Source organism: Mugil cephalus, chromosome 16 (genome assembly GCF_022458985.1).
Source record: "Mugil cephalus isolate CIBA_MC_2020 chromosome 16, CIBA_Mcephalus_1.1, whole genome shotgun sequence".
Taxonomy (NCBI): domain Eukaryota; kingdom Metazoa; phylum Chordata; class Actinopteri; order Mugiliformes; family Mugilidae; genus Mugil; species Mugil cephalus.
In genome coordinates, this window is record NC_061785.1 from 11,433,765 (window position 1) to 11,449,817 (window position 16,053).

Below are 16,053 nucleotides of genomic sequence, written 5' to 3' on the forward strand. Positions count from 1 at the left end.
ATTTAGCATTCAGACACGAGTAAGCACCGCCACTTAAATTGTATTTGCCTGCATTGTATTGGGCTGAAGGTAAAAATCCCAGATCCTGAGGCAAATCCATGAAAAACTGGAGGTTTCTATAATTAGATAAACCGGCCTTTTGAATATACAGATCATGCCGCGGCTTATTGTTGAGTCACAAAGGGTGAACGAGACAAAAAAAAAAAAAAGACAGAAAGATGGAAGTGCAACTTTATCAAAGTGTTACTTAACCCTAAGTACTGGCTTGTTTTCTGCTTCCCCGACTAAGACCTCTCCTTTCCTGTTGCATTAATTAAAGACCTTATCATGACTGATTGCAGTTGTGAGGGATTCACCGAGGTTGTAAAAGGCTGGTTAGCTGGAGGGAGTTTTTTTTTTTTTTTTTCTTTTTCTTCTTCTTCTTCTTTTCTGCCATGGCAGAGCGGAAGCAGGAGACAGACAGAAAGGGCGAAGTACTGAATGGAGACAGTTCAGGAGCTTGTCACATCTTGTCTCATTTTTGGCCTTTAGGTTTATACGACTGCGGCTGCTTAGCTCCTCCCAGGATCTCCCACTGGGAAAGGAGGGGGGGGAAAAAAAGTCATTCAGGGTGCCTGGAAGCATCAGGGAGAACATGCGTCTGTGCTCGTATAAACACACTTTCCTTCTTGTGCTGACTTGCATCTCAAAGCCCCTGACGAGGTGTTCCTGGAAACGAATCAGATCCGAGCGCCCATACACACACACACACACACACACACACGCATACACACACAGGAAAGTGCGCAGACACAAACTTACACCGGGGCTGCGATAACGTCTGACGCTCACCATTTATGTTTCTCTTCTCCTGCGTCTTTATGAGGTCCAGCGTGTTCCGCTTTGGACATGTTGAAACTAGTTGAAATGATTGATTGTTGGATCTGCAGAACTAAATATTGGCCCCTGCTCTGTCTCACACAGCAGCTTTATCCCCCACCTGAGGGCAAAAGACAGAAAAGTTAAAAGGGGGTAATATTATTATGGTATAGTAAACCGCAGGATGCTGCTTTATATAAGAAATCGATGTCATTTATCAGAACATGCTCCAAAACGGAGTCATCCGGTTTCCTCTTCGCAGGAAGGAGGAGTGTGACAAGAAAGTGGATTTGAATTTCTTATTTCCTCTTTTTGCCCTCTGTCTCTGTTGCGTTTTCTCTCTCTCTCCCTCTCTCTCTCTCTTTGAGTTTGAGTTTCTGCCTTGTCTGGATGAAGTAAGACAGAAGAGGCCGTTGAGGTTAAACGCTGGGTCAGATTTTGGTTCTCGGGTGAGGTTACAATCAAAGATCTTGTTGCAGAGTCGCAGCGCGTTCTGCAGATGTTGTTTCTAGAGGTGAAAACGCAAATAATTCTGTCAAAAACAAAGAGGGCCCTTTGTCCCCGTTGTAAATGGCACTCGAGTAGCTACAGTGTGCGTTTTTTGTGGCCCATTACAACCCTGATTGCGTTTGCGATATTTAATGATAGCCATCAAATTTTCCTTAGCAGTTAGGTTGTACCATGACGTAAGTGTGTGTGTCGCGAGCAGTGGAAAACGCTTAAAAACTTTGTGCGTTTGGAGCGTTGCCAGATTAAAAAGTTTGGTTCTGCTCCACGATCAGGGGTTAGGTCATTAATTCGAGGAGGGTAGAAATGCCAGCGCTCTCGAGGCTCAGTGGGTGAATGTGACCTCCTCACCCCCCTGGTAGGGTGTTGGCAGTCAAATGATTTAGGCTTTGCAGATGTGTTTGTGCGACCCAAGGCTCTAAAAGGATAATTGTGAATGGGATTCCTAAAAGGAGTGATACAATGGCGTCTGTATAGCTCTGCTGCACCTGGGCTTTGGTATTCACTCCTAGAGATTCTAGATGAGGAACCAGTAGATGAAATAGAGTTGTCACACATCACTGTATTGGCTTGTAAAAATATATATATATTTATATATATGTGGTAAACTGGCTGTACAATGTTTCTTGACGCATACATCGATCAGCCACAATATTACAACCACTGACAGCATTGACCATCTTGTGGTAACGCAATGTTCTGCTAGGAAACGTGTGGACTTTTTGTAGAGGAGCCTCCCCTCAGTCTGTAGGACCCACAGGCCCCCCACTAACCCCCACAGATTCTGTCACCAGACACCACAATCAGAAGGCCCATGTCCACTCTCTGATGAGTCACAACTGTTTAACAGGCGCAAGGGAAACTTACACAATGTCAGGAAGGTGTTTCCATGTCCCAAAAATCAATGCAAATAGAACTTTATCATATAAAATACGTTTTTTTTTCTCCCCTAAATTTGTTGGCCCAGATTTTTCCACGTCTTCAACATTGCTACCTACACGGATTTAGTCTTCTTTTCTTTGTCTTGCTTCAGTAACTTGTTTTATTACTTCCATGCCCAAGTACGGCGAACGGGAGCAGAAAGAACCAGATCAAGTGTTTACATGGTTCTTAGGACCTAATATTTCCCTATTGAATCCCATTTCAATCCGATCGGGCCTCTCCGTTCTGACTGAGGTGGTTGCGTGAGGCGTTTTTATTCAAATTACTAGTGGAACACTTGTGTCTGTGTAAACACAGCCGCTGACAAATAGGTCTGCTTCAACCTCACGTCACTCTCGCTTCACTCCTCCACTTCTCCTCTTGCTTTCAGTGCAGTTTTCTAATTTTCCATCCGCTTCTAGTTTGACTGAAAGATTCCTCATCCGCGCAGCAGATGAAATCCAGACTGCTCTCAGACACTTCAGTCCCCAACACTTTTTCGGGGACAAAGAAAAGGCCGAATCCAAATAGCTGGTTTCTCGCACACCGCCTGACAGATTCCCCTCACTCGTTTATCCAGAATGGCCTGTTTCAACCATCCGGATTACTGCAGTGCAAACTGGTTAGCGGCCGTAGCACAAACACGAAACGGTTGTGTGTAGAAGTCTGACTAGCTTGAGTAAACAGGAAAGTAGCTACATGTGTGGTAGTCACAAATGATGGGAGCAAGAAGATTTTTTTTTTTTTTTTTTAATAAACCAAGATGATAAACAACTTCTCCACGCTTGATGACTTCGCAGCGCAAAAGTCCGACTAATGCATGGGGTGATTCATTCTCAAAATGCCCTTTCTCTATCTTTTTTTTTTTTTTTTTTTTTTTATCTGAGCTAAATCAATACTTCCAAGAAATGTTAAACTCTTCACGAGACCAGGTTGGCAGGAGGTTCACGTCTGCGATGCCGTCCAGGAGCCTCGTGTTCTTGTGAATTGATCTATGGACGGGGGGAAAGAGCTGGCATGCTGCACGAATCATGTCGTGAAGGTCACCTGAATGAAGCCCTGCCTGACTCTGACTCAGATTTCAAGGAAGAGAAAGCAGAACAATGATAATGAAAGCAGAGCCAGGGAGAGGTCAAATTTAGTCCAGAATATAATAATGATGATAATAATGATGTCATAATCGTGTTTGTCTCTTCTAATTCCAGCTCAGGTTCCTGACAGTGATGAACAGTTTGTTCCTGATTTCCATTCTGAGAACTGTGAGTACCCTCAGTTTCTATGTCCTTTGAATGTTCTGCATGTGATACTGAGCAGCATATTGCTCACGCAGATCGGATATGTTCGCCGTTCAGATATTGATCCGTGTAACGCGCAGGCCTGTGCGCGGGCAGCCACGCGCGTCTTTCAGATTCAACCAGCTGGTGTAATTCCAGCTAAAGCATGCATGTCATGAGAAAAGGGGAAGGGTGAACGCAGCGGTCGGGTTTTGGCTGCGAAGCCGCCACAGGCTTAGGTGAGGATACTGTAACTCGCTGATGTTACAGTAATCTCTTTGGCAGGCAAAGCTATGCAGAAACAGAAGGTCTAATGACCCAGTCGCCGTGGAGTGAATTTGGGTGCTGGCATTGTCGGGCTAATGTCACACATTTGCATGCCTTTGAAAAGCTGAATGGGTACGACCCAGGAAACCAGTAAAAAATAATTCAGGGTCCAGGTACAAAGATGGCCCTTTGTGCACATCGGAAGGTGTAAAATGGAAAAGCAAATTCCTGGGCTGCACATCTGAGCGCCCATTTGAATGAGTTTCCCTTTCTTGTCGCGCTAACAATGGCGATTCAGGATCTGGGTGGGAGTACGTGTCTCCTCTGCAAACACCCCCCCCCCACCTCCCCTTGTCCCCATTCAACACATCGGAGACTTGTCCATCTTTAGCAATGACACTGAAATGCGACTAAAAGAGGACGCTGAGAATAATCCCGTCCCCAAAGTAAAACCGGCAGCTTTCAGGGCCACTCAGAGGCACTTCCTCCGATTGAACCCGCGCGTCTTTTGTGTGCAAACATCGTGCGATTTAACTATCTCCAAGTCCCAATCCGGTGACACATGCCCAGTGCAACATTGTCTCTGTCCGTTGTCAAATAATGCGCAGGAGGAAGTGCAGATGAACCCTGGGGCATGTAGAGGTCGTGTCTACTTAACCTCCTGGCCTGTCAGCCAATCAGCTGTCAGGCCTCTGCTAACGGTTGACCCGGGTATGATTTGCAGGGTCAGGGGGGCTTCAGTTTGACGGGCAGCTCACTTATACACAACAGAGACACTCCCGCGTTGACAGACAGTCTCCCTGCTGATCAGAGTCAATAGAAACAGAGTCCAGCTCCAGAGTATCTCCCAGAGCATCTCTATTCAGCTTTGACTCAGGAAAAATTGAAACCGACAAGCAGCTTTATAAGAAAGTAATTTCTTCTTGAGCCTGTATGTGTCTGTCATAAGCATAAGAGCTCCGTACTACGCCGAAAGCATTCTCAGGCTTAAAAACAGGTGACTCACCTGTTTTGGAAACTCAAAAAAAAAAAAGAAGAAAAGAAAAAAAAAAAGCACAAAGAAAAGCCCTAATCCCCGGTGACCGGGATATAATTGAGGCTTGCGTTGAAAAGGGCGCCCTGCTAAAAATTAAACATCGTTGTTTACCGAGTCAAGTTGTTACCTGCATGGGTGTGGTGTCGCCGGAACAAGGGCAGAGAGATGGAAAGAGGGTGGGAGAGGCGGGAGAGCACTGGGACATGTTGGAATGCTGGTCAGAGAAGGGGAGAGGGCAAAGGAGGGGATTGTGCAATACCTGCACATCTGGTAAATCCATCTCATCTGGCCCATTCTCTCCGACAAGCAGCGCTCTGACTGCGGGCCGCCTCCGAGGGAAGGTTATGCAAACACGCAGGCTTTTTATGTACTTGACGACCTGCTCGTGTGTGTGTTTTAAAGGTAATTCAGCCACCGGTGATAACGGCGCTGCACGTTTTTACTTCCCTTCCACTGGGCTGATGTGGCCGATGTCTCAAATTAAGGAGTTTAATCTTCTCAAGGTTCAGGCCTGATGTTTGTTTCTCGGCGCTGACAGCACCTTCGGGGGGTTATCCTCGCCTGACGCTAGGCAGTCGGACAGATCCTTTTGTCTGTGCCCTGCCTGCGGGGAGGAAGCACATGGAGGTGTCAGTCAAATTTATGGCGCTCATACTTAATTAAAATAGTTTGGACGTGTCGCAGCTTTAGTTTTTGTGTGTGTCGGCAGCGCAAGTTTCGAGCGAAGGCTTTGCCTGCGCTGAGAGCTTGTTCTCCTTTGTCCAAGTATGTTGTTTACACTTGAAGCAGCTCGAGAGATGTGACCCATTCATAAATTTTCTTCCCTGTGTGCGTAAAAGGAAGTGTGCCTCTCCCTCCCCCCTCTCTCTTGCTTTCTCCCTCTCAGTCCTCTGCTGTTCTCTCCTCCAGTCTTCATTCATAAAAAAGCCCTACAGTACTACAGACCCCCCCCCCCACCCCCCTCTCGCTCTCTCTCTCTCTTAACCCCGCTCTCCAAGTGGATACTCCAAACCCCTCCCTCCCTTCCTGTGTCTGTACAAACTAAGTCAAATTTAAAAATCTGGACTCACCCTCCCTCCCCTTTCCCTTTTCTCCCTACCTCTCTCTCCGTCTCTCCCTGCGCACACACACATTGAGCGTTCCAAGATGTGAACTAATCCAGTGATTTTAGAGCTGTGTGGGACGATTGTTTAGTTTTGGGCCTTGCAGTAATTATATAGGAAGTTGTGGCTATAGAATGCCGTTACAGTTCTTTTTTTTTCGGAGCGCGAGTTTAGCGAGGGAGAGAAAGGAGAGGAGGAGGCGGCGACGAGGGCTTCAAAATCCACTTTTTATTGTATCCGATTTCAACTCAGCTGTTCACATGGACACTGAATAAAATGATCGGATGTGTGTTTACACGGCCCAAAACGCCAACCAGGATAAAACTTTGTTTACAAAGTAGTTCTGCTCAATGCAAAGCATCGAACCTGGCAGAAATAGAATGGAAGAAGAGTTTTTTTTTTCCACTTTACTGACAAAACTAAAATAATTCATTAGTAGAGGACGACTGAGATGGAACCAAGTTTTGAACTTTGTTGGATCCTGGCTTCCTTCATCTTTTCCAGCACTTGTTTGAAGAAGTGGTTGTTTTTCGACCTCCAGGTTTCTGTCCCTCCTGGAAACTCAACCAGAGAGAACCAGACAGTGTTTAATATTTTTCTATTATCTATACAGAAATCGTGAGGCATTTTTATTCTGACTGGGCTGTTATTTGGATTATTAACTGAATACTAGTGCGCATGAAAAAGCAGGCCCAAAAAACTACCCTAACCTTAACCAAAACTAAACATTTTGGTGCATTTATATTACTAAAAAAAGCAAGGATGCATGATTAATCTCTTATTTGTTTGGTCTAAAATTGGGAAAAATGTCTCAATTTATATGTAAAATGTCCTAGTTGTCAGACTAACAAACTAGAAAAGAAAAACAAATATATATATCAATAAATTCCTAAAAGTTGGCTTATGTGTTTGCGTAATTGCCTCAAAAGTGATTTAAGCCGTTTTTTTCTGTTGATGAAAAAAAAAGGGAAACGAAAGAATAAAGATTTGCAGTAACCCAGCTCTTAACCGAATCCTCCCAGCAGCGCGTCCCTCTGGCTCTGCGTGTTCTGCTTTGTCATGAATTCACAGCCTCCCTCTTGTTTGGGTTGTTTTTCTGGATCCGAACTGGTCCAATCAGGCCCTATTTGGAGCGTGGGGCGATGGGTTGAATCAAGCACCCCCCTCCTCTCTCCCCTCAAAAAAAAAAAAAAAAAAACCAACTCCTTCTTTCCCCAAAAGAGAAACATGCGTCTCTGTGTTCTCCACTTTCCAAAATACAGCTGCTATGCAACAAAGTGTGCAAAAACAGCCAGGTGCCTGCCAGACGTGCACAGATACCGCTGGCTGGCTGGCTGGCTGGCTGGCTCGCTCTGGGGAGGGCAAGGCTTCTTTCAGGACTGTGTTTATTGTGGCATTTTGTTTTGTTTATGGGTAAAATGGTTGATTTCTCTTACGTGAACAGATGATTTCTTTTGACAGCCTCTCATGTGCGCACATAAACACGCTTCGACTGCAGCGGCACACACACGCGCGCACGCACGCACGCACGCACGCACGCACGCGCACGCACACACACACACACACACACACACACACACACACACACACACATACAGATTCTCTTTACACACAAACTTCAGCCCTGCAGTTTTATGAATGGGCTGGTTGTGAAAGACTGGCTGAGGCAGCACATTGAGTTAAGGGGAGTAAACCTTCATTCATGACATTGACATGAGTTATTCCGCCGCTAACGACACCTAAGAGAAGCGCGGGGCCATTTTTCTGTCAGCCTTTCTCTGACTACAATGTTCTTTTCAAGGTATCATTTTATGAGACCTGCTCTACCTAGTGAAGATAAATGCTCTCCAGTTGCTTCATATTTATTCGCTGGAGTTTCAATCACATGTTTGATGTGAACATATTTGGTTTTAATTGAGTTTCAGTTGGGAAAAAAACACAGGCGTGGCAGCGGCACAAAGGTCATTTCAGTATTATTTAGTAATCTTTTAGTCACTCGTATCCACCGAAATGAGTTTGTAATGGCCCGGCATTCGCACTGAAAGGACTTTAACGGCTTCCAGCGGGGAGGTAAAAAGCTGAACTTCGCCGTGTTGATTCAGAACAGCCCTGTCAAAGCCAGGGGGGCCGCGGGGATTTGAGCCAGGCAGCGCAGCCCGAGTGTCAGCGGCAGAGCTTTGTGAATGGGCTGCAGTGTGTGTTTTATTACAGGAGAGCGAGGGGAGGTGTTTGTGCAAGGAAAAGAGAGTTTGTGTGCGCTGGTGCATCCCTGTGATGTCCATGTGCATCGAATGTCGGGCGCGTTTCTGCCTGTTTACTCGGTCACGGCTCTGCTCTCTGCAGCGGGGAAGGAGAAGGAGACGAGGTCGTTAAAATGACTGTAGCTGCAGCTGGAGTGGTCACTAAAAGTGTGTGAAACGTACACACAGAACCGTGATGGTGTCCAGTCTGGGCATGTTGCTTGTTAGGGTAATCCCAGTTACTTACAGCTTGGGTCTTAGCCTAGTTGTGGCCGTTATCCACCTGAGAGGGAATAAGATTACAACAATTAGCGAGGTCTAAGAATTGGAAAGCAAACTTGACAGGTGGTAAAATTATTACCCAAACAACCATAAGATGTGAAGTCTGACTCTGGGAACAGTTAATTTGGATTTCATTATGGGCCGTGTTTCAACCAAAGTAAAAATACCTCCACTCACAATTCGATAGCCCTCCAATCAATCAGAGTCATTTTGTTGTGAAGAAATGAAATCTATGGCGCACAGGTGACACATGTGGCAGCTACACTTTCGGCCATCATTGCACAAACCCCGCCCACAAGGATTTGATTGGCCCGTCAGATCCTTGCAGGAGCATGAACAGTTCCCCAACAGAGAGACTCCAGACCAACTTTCCGTGTTAAACTATGTTCTAGTGCATAGGTCCTAAACAGGGGGCCCACGGAGGTACTGCAGGGGGGTCGCAAATTTTTAGTTGATTAGATATTTTTATATATATATGTATATATAGTTTTCTCCACAAATTTAAATTTCTTTAAATACACATTAACATGAATCCAACTTTAGTAAAGGGATAGAGGATAGCTCATAATATTCAATGCAAAATAGTGATGTATATTTATAAATAGTTTAATATAGAACACATATAGTAGGTAGGGGTCCCTACTTAATCTCTCCATCAGTTTGGGGTCCTTAGCCTGAAAAACGTTGAAGATCTATGCTCAAGTCTTCCCATTGTTTCCTTTTTTATCGTACCAAATGAAATCACAAATTCAAACTATTTTTCGTAACTTTCCAAAACAGTCACTTTCTGCGTATTCAAGGACTCTAATAATCAGAATTAAAGCTCAGCCAGAAGAAAAATGCATCACGTAACCACCTCAGTCAGAAAGACTGATCGGATGGAATTTTAAATTGGACTGAGAGGGTTGGTGTAAATCTGTGGTTATCGTGGATAAATAGTTTTTTTCTGCACCATGGCCCCACATTGGGTATACATGGTTTTAATTGTCTGGATGAAAGGCAAGTTCACACCAGGAATCCCTCCAAGCGTGGTGGGAGGGGGGGAATGTGCACAACTATTCTGTGTTGCCTTTTGTAAACGCGTTTGTTTCTAGAATTCCCCTTTGTTTCTTGTCGATGTTTCTTCCTGTCTTGTTTAATTGTGGCAGCGCCGTGATGTTTCCAGTAAATTGTTAACAAAGCCCCTACAAATTTATCCCCTTCAGATCTGTTTGTGTTGCTCCTCAGTCAACCGGACACCCACATACAGCGTCAACGCACTAAACCCGCACTGCACGTGAGCGGAAGAGGTAGCCGCGACGTATAGTGACCTGCTGACACAGACCAGAAGGTGTGTAGAGTGAACTGAGAGCCAGTGTGCGGCGATATCGATCCTCGCTGATCCAGGAGCGGAGTAGGAGGAGATGGAGAGGGTTGATAGATGACTTGATAAAGATAAAGAGCAGATAAATCAGCTTGAAGGGCTGATAGGGGAAGGAGAGGGGCAAGAGCGGGTCAGAACGTGCCGTTTAGCATTACGGTCGAGATCCCGATCGAGAAGCCGAGAGAGGGTGAAAGGGAGGGCGCGGGGGGTTACGAGAAGCGCGGGAAGAACTGTGGATGTGGCATGTTCGCTGATAATTTCAGGCAAGGTGTCCCGGCCTTTCCGTGCGTTATCTCTTTCTGATAAGGCGGCTTCCACCTCTGAGGCGCACATAAAGGCGCGCACACCCTTCCCCTCGCGTCCACGATCATCCCGGTGGGCAGTTCATTATATCATTTCAGTAACGGCGTGGGGCTGGATCGATCTCTACATTAAACATTAAGAGGGGACAGCTATATTGGGGGGCTGAGGGATCTTGAGTGAGGAGTCAATATTGTGCCAGATTAATTACATCCACCCCTCGCCTGCGACGGGATGTCCCTCTCGCCGCGCACGTCCCGAGACGGGGATGTATTGTACCGGGTCCGCTAAACAGCAGTGGGCCGGTCAGATTTATGACTGGTCAATGGCCATTTATAAAGAGCCGACGCTGCACAATTGAAAGTGAAGTGGACAGTAGGGAAAACATGAGATGTCAGAACGTTTAGTGATTAAACTGCAATCCCTTGATACTACCAAGAAAGTGGAACTTAATTATTAAATAAAGTTCCGTTTTCCTTCCCTCAGTCATTTCTTTGCTCGGAAAGTAGAATGTGCAACACTTTTAAACCGAGTCTGATTGATGGCGAGTTCTTTGAGAAGGTCGTAGATCAAGTATCATTCTGAGAACTCTTCAGAATGATACTGCTGCTCTGTTTCCAGTTGCAGTTGAAAGGGGGAAGTGAAACTATGATGTTGGCGAAATTGCCTGCCTTTCCCATGGTAAGTGTCATACAGCTCTACATCCTGTCAGCCAACGCAACATGATGCACCCGAAGCCTTTTTAACGACCAACGGACGAACCAAAAGAGACAAAAGAAAATTTTGCGAGTAGGGCCACAGAGTGCCGTGCCGGCCAGTCATCTGTCTCCCTGATGCCACTGTACTTTCCATCAATCTCGTTAGGCTCGTTTGGCAGGTATCTGACAACCATTCTTTAAATATTCAAGGGGCCTGAACCATTATCAGATGAGAGAGGAGCGACCTGTAAATCAGATAGAGCCGACACTAATGGATCCAACACTCCCGGGCTCCCTGAGCAGACAGACTCTGAAGCCACTCACGAGCCCCGTTGGCTCCCAGAGATCAGGATGAGCTTGTGGGTGCGGGCTGGGCTGCTCGTCTCTCTGTCTCTCTCTTCCCCTCTCTGTCTGTCTTCCTGATTGTGCAGTGACCTGAGAAGCATGCACACATGTCCAGCACATGTTTCCACGCACCAGTGGAATGACTGGATAGCCTCTGCAGTCGAAACGGTCTGGATCATATTGTATCGCCTCGCTTCCCCTTGCCTCGCTCGTGCTCTGGTTCTCTCACTCTCAGAATTTTTCCGCTGAACTACAACCTACAAAGACAAAACGCATTTATCCACGCTGTGTTTTTGACATTTGTTTAACCGAAAGAAAAACTGCTCATCTCTAGAAGTTTAGAAGGTGTGCTGAGCGTAAATGTAGTGCACAGAAATGATTCCTGTGAAGATACTGCAATTGCAGCAACCGTAGTTATCGATTTTCTCTGGCACTTGGGATGATTTACAGTAGGTCTTCACATTTATTAGATTTGTCCTTCTTCACTGGCTAGCTTTCGGTTATGAAAATGATTGTAACCGACATGATATGCATCGGTTTAATATAGGTTTAGATTTTTTTTTACCTGGACATACGTCCTCGACACACTTTGGCCAAAATGCAGAAGCTGCTCCTCGGTAATGTCAGATCTTCAGAAATGGCCTCATACCAACTTACTGTAAACCTAAAAACTTCATAATTGAAGGGTTTATCTTAATGTTTACTTTCACACCATGTGCAGAAACTCTAACGTATTAATGTGTAGCATGTTGCATAATTCTGTTCCTCATAAAGCAACATATGACAATGTTGCATATTGGCTGTTTTTTAAATGCTAGCGTAATGCATTTAAACCAGTCACTTTATGCTTAAGTCTGTAAAGTTCCTTCTTGCGCTGAGAACTTTCCACAAAGCAGGAACACACAAATGGTAGTATTTTTCCAGTAACTCACAAAAAGTTCCTACAGACAGAAAGCACTTCAAGCTTGGGCAGAGCACAATATCAGAATGATTTTCGCAATATCAGGCCTAATGTAGAAACATCACAGAGTTCTTTTATTTTAATCCACATCTTGCAACCGGAAGGAAAATAAAAGCTGCAGCATTTAAACTTTGACTTGTGCAATTGAACTTTGGTGTTTTGCTTTGAAACCCGCTGATTATATTTCTTTTTTTCACTACGTCAGTGTTACGGGGGTAAATCTATCATTGTAAACAGGTGCAAAAACTTTCCTGTTCCTGAGTTTGTTAAGCCTAAATATTTAGCTCTTTTAACCTTGGTCGTGAAGTATGAAATTTAGAAAATCTGTGCTGCCGGCTGTTTATATACGTCCACATGTTTTGTGTAAAAGAAAAAACCTCAAGGCTAGAAAAGAACCCAAACTTGGTCTGAGAAACTGAAATGTCCCCTCAACACCCAGAACAAAAGTGTAGGTTACATTGACCTGTTATAGCACATTTGTTATCACTAGTCAAAGTCCTTTTAATTACACTGTAGCTTTTCCCTATTTTACCTCTGCCACGATGGAGCTACGTATTCAGCTAAGCAAAAAAAAAATCAGCCAAGCGTGAATCAATAACTTCCTTTTTAACCTTTAAAACCATTGTGGTAATAATTGGCATCCTCGTTGTTATTGATCCGTCGCCACATAAGGGATCAATTGGCGAGAGTGGGGAGAACCAGGTGTAGCCTGCAGTTCCAGCTCACTTTTAGTGAGGCCACGTGCTGCTCGCGCCGCACATGTGCGACACACCATCATCCGAGATAAGAACCAGATCTCCAGATAGCCCAGAGAAGGTGCCTGTAAGAGACCGCCTTAATCTTATTTGTATGATTGGGCCCTTAAAGTGCGTATTTACATTAACGCTCACATGTTCTTCGCTTTGGCGAGATCCAGTCACCCTGCTTGACACCGGGGCTGATGTCCAATGAGTTATTGTGAGCGAGGCTGTCGTGTGCTGCAGACTTCCAGAGGCTTAAGACTTGGCCAAGTCGCATATAAACATTGAATGTAAGACTCTCCAGATGCACTCCTGTCTTGAGATTGGATTTCCCTACACCAGGGCCTTTAATGGTAGGAAATAATACGTCCAAAATACGACACGAGAGTTCATAGCCGGGTCTCATCTATTGCATAAAATGGCTAGTTCTTTTTGAGTGACCGTAATAGCGAACTTTAATCTCATAATTTCGCCTCCATTCGTTTTTATTTCCCGTAGGAATCCGGTGGTGTTTCCCAACGTATTCACACCACCTCCATATGGCTCATCTGACAGGCCCATTGTATAGAGAAGAGTGTGTGTGTGAATGTGTGCGTAGGGGGTGCCATCCCTGCTCATGCGATTTGTTTGTGGTGGGTGTCCGTTGAATGGGAGTCCGCTGCCCCCCCTCCACCACCTCCTCAATGTAATGATCCCTCTACTTCCTAAAGCACTCAACCATGACCATCACCTTTCACCTCGCATCCTCCCCCTCCAAGAGCCAACATTTACATATGTATAAGTCCTTCCCACCCCGCCTTTAGCTGGGAGGTCATCTCTATACGAAGGGGTTCAAACGGGCGATGGTTAAGAACACAACAAAATAAGGAAGGAGGAGAAAAGACAAGTTTGGATTGAGGAGGAACCCTTTGACCTTAACAGTTTAGGAAGTGATGGGAATCTGCCACGATCCGCCCGGCGTTGAAGGAGAAAGTGCACAGCCATGGCAGCGCGCATGCCAGAGCGCACACACACAAATATGAATGTATACTTTACTACGCATGCTTCTGTGTCATCTCAAAATCCACCGCTTTACCAGGCCACAGCTCGTGTTGTACTGGATCTGACTTTTCACTTCTAACACCTTCGAGGTTCTCCACGCTTAAGTTCTCGGTGCAACCCGAGAAATATGAGCGTCTCTGCGAAGGGGTGATGTAACATTTAACAAAAGCAGTTAGTGGAGGTCATATTGCCCCAAATAAAAGCAGGAAGAGATGGGGACCTGAAGAGCATAACTCTCCCTGGATCCGTTTACACAACTGCCAGCACCTTTATAAACTTTAGCAGCAAATTTGACATAATTTGGACAGGGAGATTTACTGTAATATACCAGAGAGTCTGTAATAGCTTGCGGAGACCAGAGTTTGTTTTAATTTAAGGACTATTCTTGGAACTGGATGTTTGATTAATTCCCAAATTGTGTTTTTAGACATTCAAGGGGTCATCTACCTTTTCGGTCTCAATTTGTACAGATGTAACTGGGATCCAGAGGATGAATCCCAGCAGCTTTGCAGACACTTCATGGGAATTCTCTTAAAGTCTTGTATCCTAAACAGTGTGTCTTGAAGTGCATCTGCCAGTACTCTGTAGCAGGTCTGTGTAGTGAGGAGAGGAGGAAAAAGGCCTTTTCTGACTCAAAAAAACACTCAATAGCTCACCTGAATTTATCAATGTAAGCGCCAAGTTTTGACAATCGCGTAGAATAACAAAAAGGACCATGTCTCTGGATCTGGTGCATTGACGTGTTTTACTTTCATCCCACTGGGCAGATACATCTATCAGCCACAACATTAAAACCACTGACAGGAGAAGTAAATAACATTCACCATTTTTTGACAGTGCAATAGCCTGCTGGGAAACTTTTGTGCTGATGATACTTAGAAATGTACCACCCACCTAGACCAGACCAGCCACCACTGCCCCATCTGAAAACAAACAAACAAAAACAACAACAACAGAAAACATGAAAAACGGCACGAGATGTTGACCTGGCCTCCAAATTCACTAGATCACGCACTCATCAGGAACCTGTGGGATGATCCACAGAGGCCCCTCCTCTCCACCTATAGAACAGCATCCTGTTAGCCAGACACCACAGGACCCCCTCAGAAGATTTTTTAGCAAGATACACTGAAAATGGATTGAAAGAATTATCGCTAACGAGGGTCGACTATTTGAGCTAAAATTTTGAACAATAACGGACTATCGGACTACCGCTAATGGGCAACTAGCACAAACGCTCTTTGCCTCAGTCAGAGGACATAACTCTCCATACCAACAGGTGGCAGTAGTCTGTGTTCACCATTATAAAGGGGAAACTGGAAGTGCTATTAGCTGGGAGGCTAGGAACCTAGGACGACCTACAAACACTAGATTATCTTATTGTTACCAAAGTATTCGCTAATAGGGCGATATTCTGACGATATTAAAATTAATTGCGTGACTTGAGTATTGTTTTCTTGCCTTTATCGCTTCTGTTTCTCCTCTAGTGCACTTGTGGAGTGGTTTGCTTAGCTTCACAGGCAATATGAATGATATCTTTCACCAACACGTCCTGCCACTGATTCAACATCCTCAGCCGGCTGAAAAGCAGGAAACACTGTCCGGTCAGTGCTGATAAAGACTAGGACCTGTTGGCTCGGTGTATCACGGCTCTTACAGTTGTCAGTGTGAGTGTGTTAGCATTCTTCTGTTAACCTTTAGCTCAAATTACTACAGTACCAAAGCACAGAAATGGGTGCGTTCATTGTCCGTATTCACTGGTGTATTCATTTATTTAACACAACATCGCCCGACTCTTACTAATTGGAAACGTGCCTGAACAGCAATCACAGCCACATGCCAACACAAAAAGCTGTCTGGTGCTCATTTACCAGATTTATTAATCATCCAGAAAGGTCACACACAAATAGCTCAAACGCACACATACCCAGACCCCTCCAAATACAGCTGACGCCGTTCCCAGGACGGGACTGTTTGAAATGGAACATCCTCATAAAACCGAGAGCCACATCAAGGGCAATGTATCCCTGCCAATCGCATTAGCGGCTCCACTTGGCCGCATTGTGAGTGGACTTGTGTACAGTCTCCGAGGATCGTTTGCAGTTCATGACCACGGC

The 16,053-nt window shown here is 45.1% G+C and overlaps 1 protein-coding gene across 5 annotated transcripts in view; it reads left to right on the forward strand.

The window, feature by feature from the left end:
• Positions 1 to 16,053, forward strand: part of etv4 (ETS variant transcription factor 4) — a 46,579-nt gene that overhangs the window by 19,602 nt on the left and 10,924 nt on the right. For all 5 annotated transcript variants that reach the window (XM_047610077.1, XM_047610075.1, XM_047610076.1 and 2 more), the window contains exon 4: positions 3,492 to 3,545. In XM_047610077.1, the coding sequence (XP_047466033.1) occupies positions 3,492 to 3,545 (54 nt within the window). The remainder of the gene's footprint in view (positions 1 to 3,491; positions 3,546 to 16,053) is intronic.